Here is a 13,938-nt window from a genome sequence, read left to right on the forward strand (position 1 = left end):
GATTCAGTCCCTCTGGGATTTCACAAATTTGCAATTTGCAGAAATTAATGTAAAGTCAAGCAAGCTCCACAATATTTGGAGGAACTTGCAATTTTTCAAAGTCACCACAGATTTGGGCCAAGACGTGCCGTGACATCATCACAACTTGCAAAATTCAGCAAAATCCCTCTTCGATTCACACGCGTCAAACTCGAGTACAGCTAAAATGTCTCATTTACCACTAACATCACTGCAAAAGACCATGCAAAGCAATTTCGTGCAAAAAAAAAAAAGTAGTTTTCCACAAAAAAAAAAAAAATGCAAAAAACTTAGCAAGTTGCATCACAAATTTTGAAAAAGCATTTTTGGCCACAAGATTCACAAAAAAACGACTGTTTGGTTGCAAGCACAGTTCACTCAAGGGTACTTGTTGCTTGAGATTAAGTCTCAAATTGCTTTATTGTTAAATGCTTATTTGGGAGTTTTTCCAGTTACAAATTTCACATAATGCCATCCTTCCTTGAGTGGTTTCCTTTTTAAGACAAAGACAGAGACATGCCTTTTCCCTTTAACCAGTTATATTTTTTCACATTCATTGATTATAAAGGATTTACTGATTATTTGGATAATTATTTTGAATAGGTGTCTTGGATTTATTGAAATTACTTATTTCTTTTTTTTTTTAATGTAAATTGTGTGTATAGTGTGTTGTACTGTTAGACAGACTGTTACAAACATGGTATAATTTTTTTTCCTCTCCTGTGCTGGATCTACAGACAGATGATAAACTGGTGTCCACAGACGGCTTCATGCTGAACTTCCTGTGGGTGCTGCAGCAGCTGAGTATGAAGATTAAGCTAGAGACAGTGGATCCCCTCTACATCTTCCACCACAAGTGTCGGCTGAACGTGAGCCTCGAGGAGACCCGGCTTAAATCGAGCCTGGAGGAACTGAAGAGTTGGCTTGCAGAGCTCCGTGAGTGCATATCTGGCATGCTAGACTCCACATGCCTTCTCTTTATTTAGCTTTATTTGACCAACTTTCAGGAGTTCTTGTGTCGGTATTGTTTTAGGGGGTTGACTTTGTAGGAAACGCAGAAAGAAAGAGCTGTATTTCTTTAGAGTCTCAACAGCTAGCTTCAGCTAATTTCCACCAGATTGCTGAGTATATATTTAACTTGGGTGCTTTTTTCCCTACACAATACATTAGTTAGGCCATACTTGCTGATGAGGCATTATTTGTTTGTCCTTTTTTTTTTTTAGATGTAGGCCCCTCCAAGTTTTCAGAGCCCAAATTCCCTACGGAATGTTTCTTCCTGACACTACATGCACACCACCTGTCCATCTTGCCTGGATGCCGTCGTTATATTCGCAGACTAAGAGCCATCAGAGATCTGAACAGGTACATGCAGATACTCGGTAACCATAAGAATAATAGGGTTTTTAAATCATTGCATTAAATTCACTATTATGTTAGATTTTACGGTTGCATAGTTTTAAAGCTGTTCTGACTAGATATCCAATTGGATTGAACATGAATGCTTTGCTTTGATGTGGACTTTTGATCAGTCCAAACACTGCTTGAACTAAGTGCTTAGATGACGTTGGTACTGCATTAGTGATGGTTGTTCCAGTCCCTCACATTAAAAGACAAACCCCATGAGAGATTGCTCGAATGAGCTCTTTTTTCTGACAATATTATTTTCCAAGTTAATGGTTCCCCCTACTGTTGGCATTGCATAACATTCAGCAATGACAACATAATGTTTTGTGGCTTTACGTTGTGTTTGTGTGTACTGCAGAACTGTAGAGGAGCTGAAAAACAGTGAGAGCCAATGGAAAGACTCCCCTTTGGCCACTCGTCACAGAGAAATGTTGAAGAGATGCAAAACCCAGCTGAAGGTTTGCGTCATTGAAACTCCTTTCCACTTTTCTGTGCATCAAACTCAAAAAGAGAAACAAACTGAACACTTTTGTTAGTGCCATATAAGGGGCGGCTGTGGCTCAGGTGGTATAGCGGGTTGTCCACTAATCGCAGGGTTGGAGGATTGATCCCCGGTCCACGTGCCGAAGTGTCCTTGGGCAAGACGCTGAACCCCAAGTTGCTCCCAATGGCAGGCTAGCGCCTTGCATGGCAACTCTGCTGCCATTGGTGTGTGTGTGTGTGTGTTTGTGTGAATGGTGAATGAGAAACGCTCATAATGCTCAGAAATGGTGAATGATGTGAATCGCTTTGTAGAACCGCTAAGGTTAAAAGGCACTGTTTAAGTGCACAGTATGATTTTTACAGCATTTGACATTTGAAACCCAGCAAACATTACATTCCATTACTTTTACTTTTATACAGTCCAAACATCTATCTGTTTGAGGAGCTGATACAAGTGAACTAAAGATATTGAACTAAGTGTCCACCAACTAACCAAAAGCAAGTACAAGATATTTGTAGGAAGAACAGCAGAAGCAACACTATGGAGGGATTTCATTTACTGGACAATTACTACTAATGGTAATGGAGTAAGATGCATTAGTTTTCTTATTTTATTATTAGTTTTATAAACTTATTAAAAAGGTAATCACATAACAAAGAGATACCACCAGGATAGACATTTGCCGGGCTTCCCTCCCCTCGCTTATTATGAATGGCCGTGTGCATTTCACTTTCGCTTTCGAATTAGCGGCAATTTGGGGCAGCATTTGCTTGAATGGTTGGTTCATTATTATTCTTAATGAAAAACACAACAACTACAAAACAGTACAATGACAAACTCACTTATATTATATTAAATATAGAACTTTTGAAACCAAATCTTCCGCCATCGTCTTGTCTGTCAGCTCGCCTCACTCTCGGCACGTGGTAAATGAAATCTGACTCCTGCTGCTCTGTGCTTCGACTCTGACTCATGCTGAATTGAGCAGACACGCTCAGTTTTTAATTGTATCGTCAGTTCTCTAACTGAACTAAATGATTTTTATTACTATAAAAAGGCAAAACAACAGTGGGGTCGGTGTCGCGGTGGGCAAGTGATGTAATCGGTGTGCGGCTCGTTATAACATTCTGATTCCTAGTTCAATGTTAAACACTCAGACATTTTAATAATAGCAGCCATTTCTTGACATAAAGGCTTTGACTAACTGCAATAAGTTTTCCATGATTCTTGCTGTTCTTGTAGAAATTGGTACGTTCCAAGGCTTGTGCTGATGCCGGCCTGCTGGACGAGAATCTACTGCGCAGATGTCTCCAGTTCTACAGTACAGTCATTCAGCTCATCATGCACATCGTAGACCCTGCCTACCCAAAGTCAGTCTTGTTCTTATTTACTGTTCGAGCATGCACTTGGGATGTTCACCTTACCTGCCTTTATCTGTCCAATCATGTTACAGCGTCGCCTTGCCCCTGAATCCTGAGATCCCTAAAAGCTTTGCTGCACTGCCCGAGTTTTACATTGAGGATGTTGCAGAATTTATGCTTTTTATTGTGCAGTAAGTTTTTATTTTTTATTTTTGGTGAATCAAATACAGAACTGTCTCCATTGTATTTCTGATCCCAAGTTAATAATATTTAGTTTTGTACCCAAATACAGATGGAGTTAAGTGCTCCGTTTGCTTTTCCTCTCTTTGCTAGGTATTCTCCTCAGGTTCTTTATGAGCCCTGCACTCAGGACATCGCGACCTTCCTGGTGGTGTTCATCTGCAGTCAGAACTACATCAGAAACCCCTACCTGATTGCCAAGCTGGTGGAGGTGTTGTTTGTTACTAACCCAGCAGTTCAGCCTCGCACCCAACGCTTCTTTGAGCTGATCGAGAACCACCCGCTGTCAGTCAATCAGCTCGTCCCCGCCCTCATGAAGTTTTACACAGGTTAATTGGCTCTGTAGTTAACACAGGACCTGAAGACTATTTTACATTAGCTGTGATCTTATTATACATATTAATGGATTTATTTGTGCAAATATCTGACGACTATGACAATCTTGCAAAATCCAATGGCCATATAAACAGTTCATTTCTGAAATGTGAATAAGGGTTTCACACAGAAATATAATCTCTCTCTTAGAAAAAAAATATTTTGTGTTGATTGTTGTGCATTGCATTAACAGTTTTTGTTTTTCCTCTCTTTTTCTACAGATGTGGAACATACAGGAGCCACTAGCGAGTTCTATGACAAATTCACCATCCGTTACCATATCAGTACCATTTTTAAGAGCCTTTGGCAAAACATCGGTCATCATGGCACCTTCCTTGAGGAATTCAAGTGAGTTTATTTCCCAATTTAAATGAATACGGTTGCAGAAAATATGCAGTGAGTCATCAGCCGCAATGGGGGAAAAAAAGATGCATGATTTGTTGTAGCTGGTATATTAAGTAAGGCATAAATCAAGCATGCAGTCCATGGAAAATGATCAGCAGTGGGAATTTTCAATAAACAGCACCTCTTAAAACAGTGTTTTATTGTTTGTATGCCACAGCAGTTTAATGTTGCAGAATGTCCCAAGGCCAAATTAGTTTACTAATTATGATAGAACAATTATAAACAGTCATTCACAAAATGTTTGTTACACTCTCTTGAAATTATGAACAAAAAAAACCACACAGCTTGTCCTGAAATCGCAAACTCTGTCCTAATGACTCTCCTGTGGCAGAACACTGACTGACTGTTCCAGAGCTCTTACACCGGAGACTCCTTCCATAAATGTTAAATAAACAGTACTTACAGAAAGTTTTACCATATCAACAATTTTGTATTTCTTTGTTAAACAACATGCATCTGTTCATATTAGTCTTGGATTATGTGGCATATCTGCCAAACAAGTCCCTGTGAATGAGCTCTTACTATAGAAGTGATAACGTATTCTAACGAGCGCATTAATAAAATCTGCGCTGTGAATTACAGCTGGCTCTGCTGTCAGAGTCGCTGTTATAGAAAATGAATCAACACCTTCTGACCAAAAGATTCTTATTAGAGAATTCAATGTGGCTGTGGTATAAAATAATCTGTGTTGATTTTATTCCCCCTTCCCCAACAATCTGACACACTAGCTCTGGGAAGCAATTTGTGCGCTACATTAACATGTTAATCAATGACACAACGTTTCTGCTGGATGAGAGCTTGGAGTCTCTGAAGCGCATCCACGAGATCCAGGAGGAGATGAAGAACAAGGAGCAGTGGGATCAGCTGCCCAGGGTGAGTGTGCTGTAGACCATGAAGTTTCAGTATTGTCCTGGCTGATATGTGAATGGAAAAGTCGTTTTGTATTGACCCACACTGATGCATGTGTCCTATTTGCTTCAGGAGCAACAGCAGAGTCGCCAGTCCCAGCTGACTCAGGACGAGAGAGTGTCTCGCTCCTACCTGGCTTTAGCTACAGAAACTGTGGACATGTTCCACATTCTGACCAAGCAAGTCCAGAAACCTTTCCTCCGCCCTGTGAGTCTTGTCTCTGTGGTTTTAATGCACCTTATTAGCTGAACGATCAATTCCAGACAGTCTGGGACAATTAGGTGCCTTATTATAGAGCAATAGAGGAAATTAAATTTTAGTCATATAGATCAGGCAATGACATTATCAAAAACAACAGAACGGAATAATTTTTTGTGTTTCAAGACTGGTAAACAGAGCATTGGGGGTGGGGGGAGGGGTGGCTGAAGTACCTTTGATAAACGGGTAAACAGTGAAGGATTAGTACACACCAGCTGCCCTGTAAATGAACCTCTTGCACTCTGATCCCTGCAGGTATTTATAGACTTGTGTGAAAGTTGAGCTGATCATAGTCATTGGATGGATTTTGTTTAGAGAGAGTGAGGAAAGAATTATATTTACCCTGATAATTGAGTACTTTATGGACAAGCGAAATACACACTTACCGGTCAAAAGTTTGGAGACACTTGACTGAAATTTTGATGTTTTAATCTGAAGGTGTATGATTAAATGTTTGAAATCGGTGTTGTAGACAAAAAGTAACATTTCATTTACAAAAAAAAAAAATTTAATGGTTGACTTGGAGCGAAATATTCCGAAAAGCAGCCAATAAGTGTCCAGCGTAGGTGGGAACTCCTTTAATACTGTTTAAAAAGCATGTCAGGGGGATTCCTCAAGAAATTGGTTGAGATGATGCCAAGAATACATTTCTGGAAATTCTAGGCAAAAAGGGTCTACTTTGAAGATGCTAAAATACTAAATTATTTTGATTTATTTTGGATTTTTTATCACAACATAATTCCCATAGTTCCAGTTGTGGTGTTCCAGAGTTTTGATGACTATTATTATTCTAAAATGTGGGCGGGGACAATGAATGAGTGTGTCTAAACTTTTGACCGGTAGTGTATATTGTGTACCAAGTTGCTAAATCTTTTTTCATGATTGCTGAGCGATATTCTGGTGAATTACACAGGAGCTGGGTCCGCGACTGGCTGCCATGCTGAACTATAATCTCCAGCAGCTGTGTGGGCCTAAGTGTCGGGACCTGAAGGTAGAAAACCCAGAGAAATACGGTTTTGAGCCCAAAAAGCTGTTGGACCAGCTTACTGATATCTACCTGCAGCTGGACTGTGCTCGCTTTGCTAAAGCCATCGCTGATGACCAGGTTTGAAACACATTGCTAACGTCCCAATGTCTCATGTACACAATTAGAAAACTACGTAGAGACATACGATTAAGATGACGTTAATTAAAATCTGTTTTTCGTCATTCTCTTGGCTTTTGGTACGACCAGAGATCATATAGTAGGGAGCTCTTCGAGGAAGTGATTTCTAAAATGAGGAAGGCAGGCATCAAATCCACCATCGCCATTGAGAAATTTAAGCTGCTGTTGGAGAAGGTCGAGGAGATAGTGGCTCGCAACTCTCAGTCTGAGATGGACTACAGTGATGCTCCAGATGAGTTTAAAGGTAAGGGTGAAATCTCAGCCCTCGAGCCCTTTACTACAAGCATAATTGGACACAAGCTGATGTCAGAATCCAGGGTGTACATGCTTCCTTTGAGTTCCCCTGACTGCATGCAGTCTTAACATATCCGTATCCTTGGAGGTGTTGACTAGCTGCTTTATGCTTAAGTTTACTCCACATTCCCTAAGCATATTTTGGATCCTCACCTATATGCACTCGTAAACACAAACGCATAATAAATGTCTTATTTTGAAATCGATTTGGTATTAATTTATTTTGGTAGCTGCTGGAGAACAGCAAATAACTCTGCATTGTTCTGTTGTGTGTCAGATCCTCTGATGGACACTCTTATGACCGATCCTGTTCAACTGCCTTCTGGGAACATTATGGACAGATCCATCATCCTGCGACATCTTCTAAACTCCCCAACTGACCCCTTCAACAGACAGCCTCTCACTGAAAGCATGCTGGAGTCAGGTACAAAACACACCCTGTTCACAGGCCATGGATGGTACTGTTTTGAGCCCTTATTCAGACCCGCCAACATCCGTACACACTTCTCCTATGAGTGTGAGTGTTAGAAATAAAAATAAAAAAATGAAGTAATCAACCTCTCTGAAAATGGTTCTTTACTTTAAGAGCATGCCCTGAACTGTTTTAGTCCTCTTATACCACACCAGGTACACAATTAAAATATTTTATTTATCTAAGAATTATGCATCATACTTTTTATCCTTTCATAGTTATGTTTAATATAGTGGAACATCCAAGAAGCAAGTTTCCATTATATTATGGAATATACGTTATATTATTATATCATTATATTATTATATTAGCTGTAAATGATTTTCAGCAAGTTTCTTCAATTTTTCTCTCTCTCGAAGTTAAGTCAAAAAGTGCGGCTTGTCGTGTTAGAGAGAGTGCAAAGCACAAAGCCTTCTGTCCCTGGCTTTCCCATGAAGGAAAACATAAAGCTCTGACACTGGAAAATCCTTCCAAAAATATTAAATGTCACCTCACAAATTTCACTATATCAGCAGTTACAGTTTTTTTTGTTTGTTTTTTTTTTAATCCATTCATGTGGAGTGTCAACCGTGCATTAGCTGTTACTATAGATTTTGTAGTATACAGTAATATACTGTCAGAGCTGCTGTTATAGAAAATTACAGCATGGTCTGTCTGAATACTCGATCCCGATTGGCTGGAAGGTGTGTGTTCAAACAGTTGAATGCACAGGTAGTTCCAGTCAGTTTAATCACCTTTCTAACTGAATGCGCTGCCTATAAACAGTTGTAGCCATGGTAACTTAGTTACAGTTGCATAAAGTAGTTATAAACTCACAGCTTCATTAGTAGTAGAGATGCGGCACAAATGCAGGTAATTCACACATGCACAATCTCTCTCTCTCTCTCTACTAATGATGTACTATAATTCCTTCAAATAAATGTAATCTTATCGCACTACTTTATCTCTGTGTATGATTTATAGCAGGCAGAATTCTAGATCTAACGACCCGTGTATATAAAACTTGTCGATGCTGGCAAGAGACAATGGAATAAGCAGGATACTCCACGGCTATGTATGCATTAAATGATTTTAATGCACTCCCTGGAGGCAACCACCCTCGTCGGGTAGTTCTTTACCTCAACGTCCTGCATTAAAATTGTGTAATGCACACGCAGCCTTGGATTATCCCTTACTTAATCAACAGCATGTTTCCAATCAGATTAAAGAATTCAATACCACTGTGGTATAAACATATTTACACATTCACATTTAGCTAATATTGCTAATTGACAACCCGCACCATCTCTCTACTCTTTCTGTGAGTATGCAGTGTGATTATACAGCTGTGAAATTAAATATCATAGTTATCGTAATTGTAAAACTAATCTGGCTCCAGCAGGCTCAAAGAATCATATCTGGTTATTGTTGTTCAAAAACATTTTATTATTCAATTGACCATGTCTGAAAAGTTGCTTTTTTTTTTCTTCTTTTTTTTTTTTTTTTTAACATTGAAGATTTTACATTTATATGTTTATTACTGTAACTACTTCTTGTTTGAATTTCTAATGTTGTTCTTACTCTTGTTGTCTGCTGCAGTTCCAGAGCTGAAAGAACGCATCCAAGCTTGGATGAGGGAAAAGCAAGGAGGACGCTTTTCTCACTGAGCTACACTCGCCATCAGTTGTTTTTGCTTCGCCAGAAATCAAGTTGAAGCAGATTGAAGAGAAAAAGACTTTTTTTTTTTTTTTTTTGGTTATCCTTTTTTTCCCTTTTTCCATCTTAAAAGGCTCTTGGTTCTAAATTGAAGCATAATAATAAAGATTAGACTTTTAAAAGGTTTTGCTTATGACTTTGTATATATTACATATATACCTATATTTAATTGAGTGGATGCACACCAAGACATAGAGAAACTAGGTTTCAGAGCCAAACTCCAAGGAAATTAATTGTTCTAAAAAAAAAAAAAAAAAAAATTAATTGTTGCAAATTCTTAATTGGTCTACACATTTTTTTTCTTTTATTTTAAGTGATTGTATTTTGGCGTTAAGAATGAGTTCTTGGTGGTTTTGACAGTAAGGGAGAAGGCAGGAAATATTGTGCTGAGTCACTCCGTTTTGAATTACATTGCTAGTCCACAACCATGTGGCCCATGGGCATAGGCTAAAACACATTGCTATTATGTATCGGTCATAAAACTGACATACTGAGCCCTACCCGTTAACGTGTCCTGATGGAAAATTGAAAAAGAAAAAAAAAAGTTTGAAATGAACATACTGGGTTGGTTTTGAAAAATAAAAAGATAGATATTGACATGATAGAAGAATATCAGTGGAGTATCAGTTGATTACAGAAGTTGTATTGCAAACATTTCACATTAATAATCATCAATAATGCACAAACCTCCACCCAGGCACTTCATTTAGCATTTCTATAGTGTTAAAGCTAAAACCTCAGATGAGAACAGAGAATGTGAAACAGTTTACAGCATGATCGTGATGAAAACAATGCCAGTACATGCAATGTCTTTATTTTATTTTATTTTTAACTTACACGGTTTTATACAATGAATTGATTCATCGTTTCTTGCTCTTCATATTAACTCTGGTTGATGAGCTTCATCGTGAATTAAATGAGTCATTTTCACGTAAGGTTTAACTGCACAGGAATCCACTTCCTTTGCTACAAACATTTTTTGGACCCAGTACTTCAAACTGTAATAAATGGTAATGCACACATGCTGTTGTTATTGCTGTTATTGCTTTTTGTATACAGATAATTTGGGGGGAAGAAGACCTTCAAATGCATAAAAATAAATGAAAAGGTGATTTTCTGGATTGATTGTACTGGTGACTAACTGATGGTGGAATGCAGTCTTCTAAAGCAAAGTAAAAATGATTTTAAGTAACACTATGCCTTTATTACATTATAGGGGGGAGAGGGGTTGGTTGGAAGATTACCAATTGCTCTAATCGGCAACAAGCTACAGATATAACACTTATTCTGCGCTTGCTCTCAGTCCCTGTCTGCCTGCAAAGGAACCAAAACTTAATTACAGCTCTGAAGAATTTATCATTAAGCAGCCCCTCCAGGATTTCGCAATTTTACGATCACAGAAATGAATGCAAAATCAAGCAAACTCCGCAAATATTCAGATTTTTCAGAATTACCGCAGATATGGGTCAGATGTGATGTCATCACAAAGCGCATTCGGTCAAATCCCTCTTCAATTCACGTGCTTCGAACAGCTAAAAGGTCTCATTTACCAATAAACATCGTTGCAAAAGACCGTGCAATTGCAATTTCGCCAATTCAAGTAATTTCCCCCCCAAAAAACGCTCAAAAACTCTGCACGTTGCATGGCAAATTTTGACAAAAGCCTTAGCAAAATCAAGCAGTTTTGGCCACAACAATCACAAAAAAAAAAACTCTGTGAAATCCTGTATGGACTGTCATTAAGTCATTTTCCATATCTGGAGTTCATTTTTTAATTATGTATTTACTTTGTATGCAGAGGAAAACAAAATATCCTAGTTTTGATCACTGTCTGGTTGACTACCAGTTAGCATGATTTAATAGTTGATCATGATTGATAGTTGAGAATGCTGGTTACCTAACATATCAGATTTCAAGATGGTTGACAGAGTACAAAATTAGTATACAAAAGAGTCTGTCTTGAGAAATTGATTCCAGGAAAACTTCATGGCACAAGAATGAAGCTCAAAGACCCAAGCATATTAGCTGTTACTCATGTGATTGACATTCATGCTTCATGTGATGCCCAACATTCATGCACCTGTTTAAGCAAAAGGTGTTCGCCCTATTGTCAGGAGATTCCCGATGATGTCACAGCCACCCATGTTCAGGAGTCCAAGAGTGTGATTGGCTGAGCTATCTGGGTGGGAGGAAAGGTGTTACTCTCTCCCCTGTCAATCGGAGCAACGTTAACCAATTGCAGGCAACTTTAAGTTCATTTATGCGGAAGAGGGTGGATAGTGCTTTCCTCCGAGTGTGTTAAGCTGTCCTGTGACACAGCATGTCTGGCAGTTTCAAAAGATGCAATGGTTGGTTTTACGTGTCCTGGAGGAAGCACAGGTTTGCTCCCTGGTTAGTAGGTATTGTGTGATAGGGAAGGGCAAATAAACAAATTGGGGGGGGGGGTACAAAAAAAAAAATACATAAAAGTTATTTAATGCCTGATAAAATAATTTGCAAAAATATACTCAGACTGCAGACATATGAAAGAATTGAGATATTTAGTGCTTTGATTCAATATGTACTCACTGTCCACTTTAATAGGAACACCTGTACATTTATGCAGTCCTATGAGCCAATCATGTGGCAGCAGCACAATGCATAACATCATGCAGATACAGGTCAAGAGCTTCAGTTAATGTTCACGTGAAGCATCAGAATGTGACTTTAACCATAGCATGTTTGTTGGTGGGCTGGTTAGAGTTTTTCAGAAATTACTGATCTGGTATTCTCGCACACAACAGTCTCTAGAGTGTTGAATATTGAGTGAGTGACAGTTCTATGGGTGGGTTTGAGCTGCCAGGAAGGATATAGTAATTAATATAACCACTCTTTACAACCGTGGTGAGCAGAAAAACATCTCAGCATGTACAAAATATCACACCTTTAGGAGGATGGGCTATGACAGCAGAAGACCACATCAGGTTCCACTCCTGTAAGCCAAGAATAGGAATCTGAGGTTATCATGGGCACAAACTCATCCAAACTGAGTCGTTGAAAATCACCTGGTCTTTTTCTTGTCTTTAGTGGTCCAATTTGGGCAAGTCTGTGCCCATGATAGCCTCAGATTCTTGTTCTTGGCTGACGGGAGTGGAACCTGATGTGGTCTTCTGCTGTTGTAGTCCATCCACCTCAAAGTTTGATGTGGTGTGCATTCTGAGATGCTTTTCTGCTCACCACAGTTGTAAAGAGGGCTCATTTGAGTTACTATAGACTTCCTATCAGATCAGACCAGTCTGATCATTCTCTTCTGATCTCTCTCATCAACAAGGTGTTTCAGACTGCGAATCCTCCGCACACAGGATGTTTTTTGTGTATCGCACAAATCTGTGTAAACTCTAGAGACTGTTGTGTGTGAAAATCCCAGAAGATCAGCAATTTATGAACTACTCAAACCAGCCCATCTCTTACCAACAACACATTTTCCCCTATTCTGATGTGTGATGTGAACATTAACTGAAACTCTTGACCTGTATCTCCATGATGTTACGCATTGTACTGCTCCCACGTGATTGGCTGATTGGATAACTGCATAAATGAGCAGTTGTACAGGTGTTCCTTTTAAAGTGGACAGTGAGTGTATATCCTCTGATATTAACATGCATGCGTTGTTTGCTTATTATGAAGAGTTAACAGACAAATGTAGCTATCATGGCAAAAAACTGAGCTGTAGAACATTTCTCATAATGTAGGCGTTACAAAACTGTGACAAATTGTAGAACTATATAACCCACTCTTCCTTAAATTAAATCATTGACGGCAGAAGCTTTAAACGAGTCTTCAAATGAAACATCTAGGGCTTTTCCGCCTCTAGGCAGCGCACTTCCCATGCAGGACAAGTAAGGCGTCCTGCAGTATTGCGTCACAGCCGCCCCACCCACTCTCACAACTCCTTATTACTCATTGGCTGATTCACGAATGCTATTCGTTGCTGAAGCTGTCACTCAAAATACCGACGGGGCGGTTGACGTCATCGTTTCAGTAAATCAAGGCATTCGAGCATAATCTCAAATTAGCTAGCGGAGCGATTTTTTCCCCCGGTACCAGCATCCATCCATCCATCCATCCATCTAACCATCCATCATAGAAGACTAAATACAGTAACGCACCTGAGCAGAGGAAGAAAACACTGCGATCATGGATGTATATAGGGTTATGAAGTGTTTGTGTGTCGGTTTACTCTGATCATCGCTGCCTGACGTTGGTGGACGTCAATACAGTTTGTTTTTCTGGAGTGATTTCAGATTTGGAGTGGAGTATCAAGGTAAGATGCATGAAATGAAATAAAATATATATACAAAAGAGATACAATATGTCTACACTGTTATCTGTTGACTTGCTAAAACGGTAATTATATCTATATCTCTGCCTGTACTGTTTTAATATACAGTTTGTTTCATATATATATATATATATATATATATATATATATATATATATATATATATATATAAAATCATATGAAGAATTAGGCTACCAAATTTCATAGTTATAAACTCTAAGTCTAGGGTGTGTGTATGTATGTATGGATAAGGAATATACAGAATAAATGTATAGAAATGTCTCTGAGGTTGAGAGTTGCAGTGTATGCGCAAAGTCGCCGCATCCAACCGAGCGTGAATATAATTAATAAGTCCACTTTATTATTACACCTGACTTTATCATTGTAAACAATGCAGCAGTCATGTCCCTGAAATGTTCAACCTAAAGCTACATCTCATAAAGCTGTTACATTAATTAGCTACAACACTTGGTAGTTCATGTACATTGTATCTTTTGCTGCTAAACACATTCATGCAGTGCAAAAGTCACTATCTTT

General features: G+C 38.8%; 2 protein-coding genes across 9 annotated transcripts in view; both read left to right on the forward strand.

The window, feature by feature from the left end:
- The window catches only part of ube4b (ubiquitination factor E4B, UFD2 homolog (S. cerevisiae)), a 32,151-nt gene extending 21,566 nt beyond the window's left edge, over positions 1-10,585 (forward strand). Inside the window, exons 17-29 of one of the 2 annotated variants that reach the window (XM_053643397.1) lie at positions 756-954; positions 1,242-1,380; positions 1,781-1,880; positions 3,149-3,276; positions 3,360-3,458; positions 3,601-3,836; positions 4,104-4,230; positions 5,016-5,160; positions 5,269-5,403; positions 6,368-6,559; positions 6,689-6,863; positions 7,191-7,337; positions 8,964-10,585. In XM_053643397.1, the coding sequence (XP_053499372.1) occupies positions 756-954; positions 1,242-1,380; positions 1,781-1,880; positions 3,149-3,276; positions 3,360-3,458; positions 3,601-3,836; positions 4,104-4,230; positions 5,016-5,160; positions 5,269-5,403; positions 6,368-6,559; positions 6,689-6,863; positions 7,191-7,337; positions 8,964-9,031 (1,890 nt within the window). In that variant the 3' untranslated portion in view covers positions 9,032-10,585. The remainder of the gene's footprint in view (positions 1-755; positions 955-1,241; positions 1,381-1,780; positions 1,881-3,148; positions 3,277-3,359; positions 3,459-3,600; positions 3,837-4,103; positions 4,231-5,015; positions 5,161-5,268; positions 5,404-6,367; positions 6,560-6,688; positions 6,864-7,190; positions 7,338-8,963) is intronic. The other variant, XM_053643398.1, reaches the window with a different exon arrangement.
- A 2,313-nt stretch (positions 10,586-12,898) lies between these two features.
- The window catches only part of kif1b (kinesin family member 1B), an 87,363-nt gene continuing 86,323 nt past the window's right edge, over positions 12,899-13,938 (forward strand). For 2 of the 7 annotated variants that reach the window (XM_053644081.1, XM_053644080.1), the window contains exon 1: positions 12,900-13,383. The gene's annotated coding sequence lies outside the window, so the exon portion shown is untranslated. Of the gene's footprint in view, positions 13,384-13,938 lie in introns of all 7 variants that reach the window. The other 5 variants (XM_053644079.1, XM_053644082.1, XM_053644084.1 and 2 more) reach the window with 5 other exon arrangements.

The sequence above is a fragment of the Ictalurus furcatus genome, chromosome 15 (assembly GCF_023375685.1).
Source record: "Ictalurus furcatus strain D&B chromosome 15, Billie_1.0, whole genome shotgun sequence".
Taxonomy (NCBI): Eukaryota; Metazoa; Chordata; class Actinopteri; order Siluriformes; family Ictaluridae; genus Ictalurus; species Ictalurus furcatus.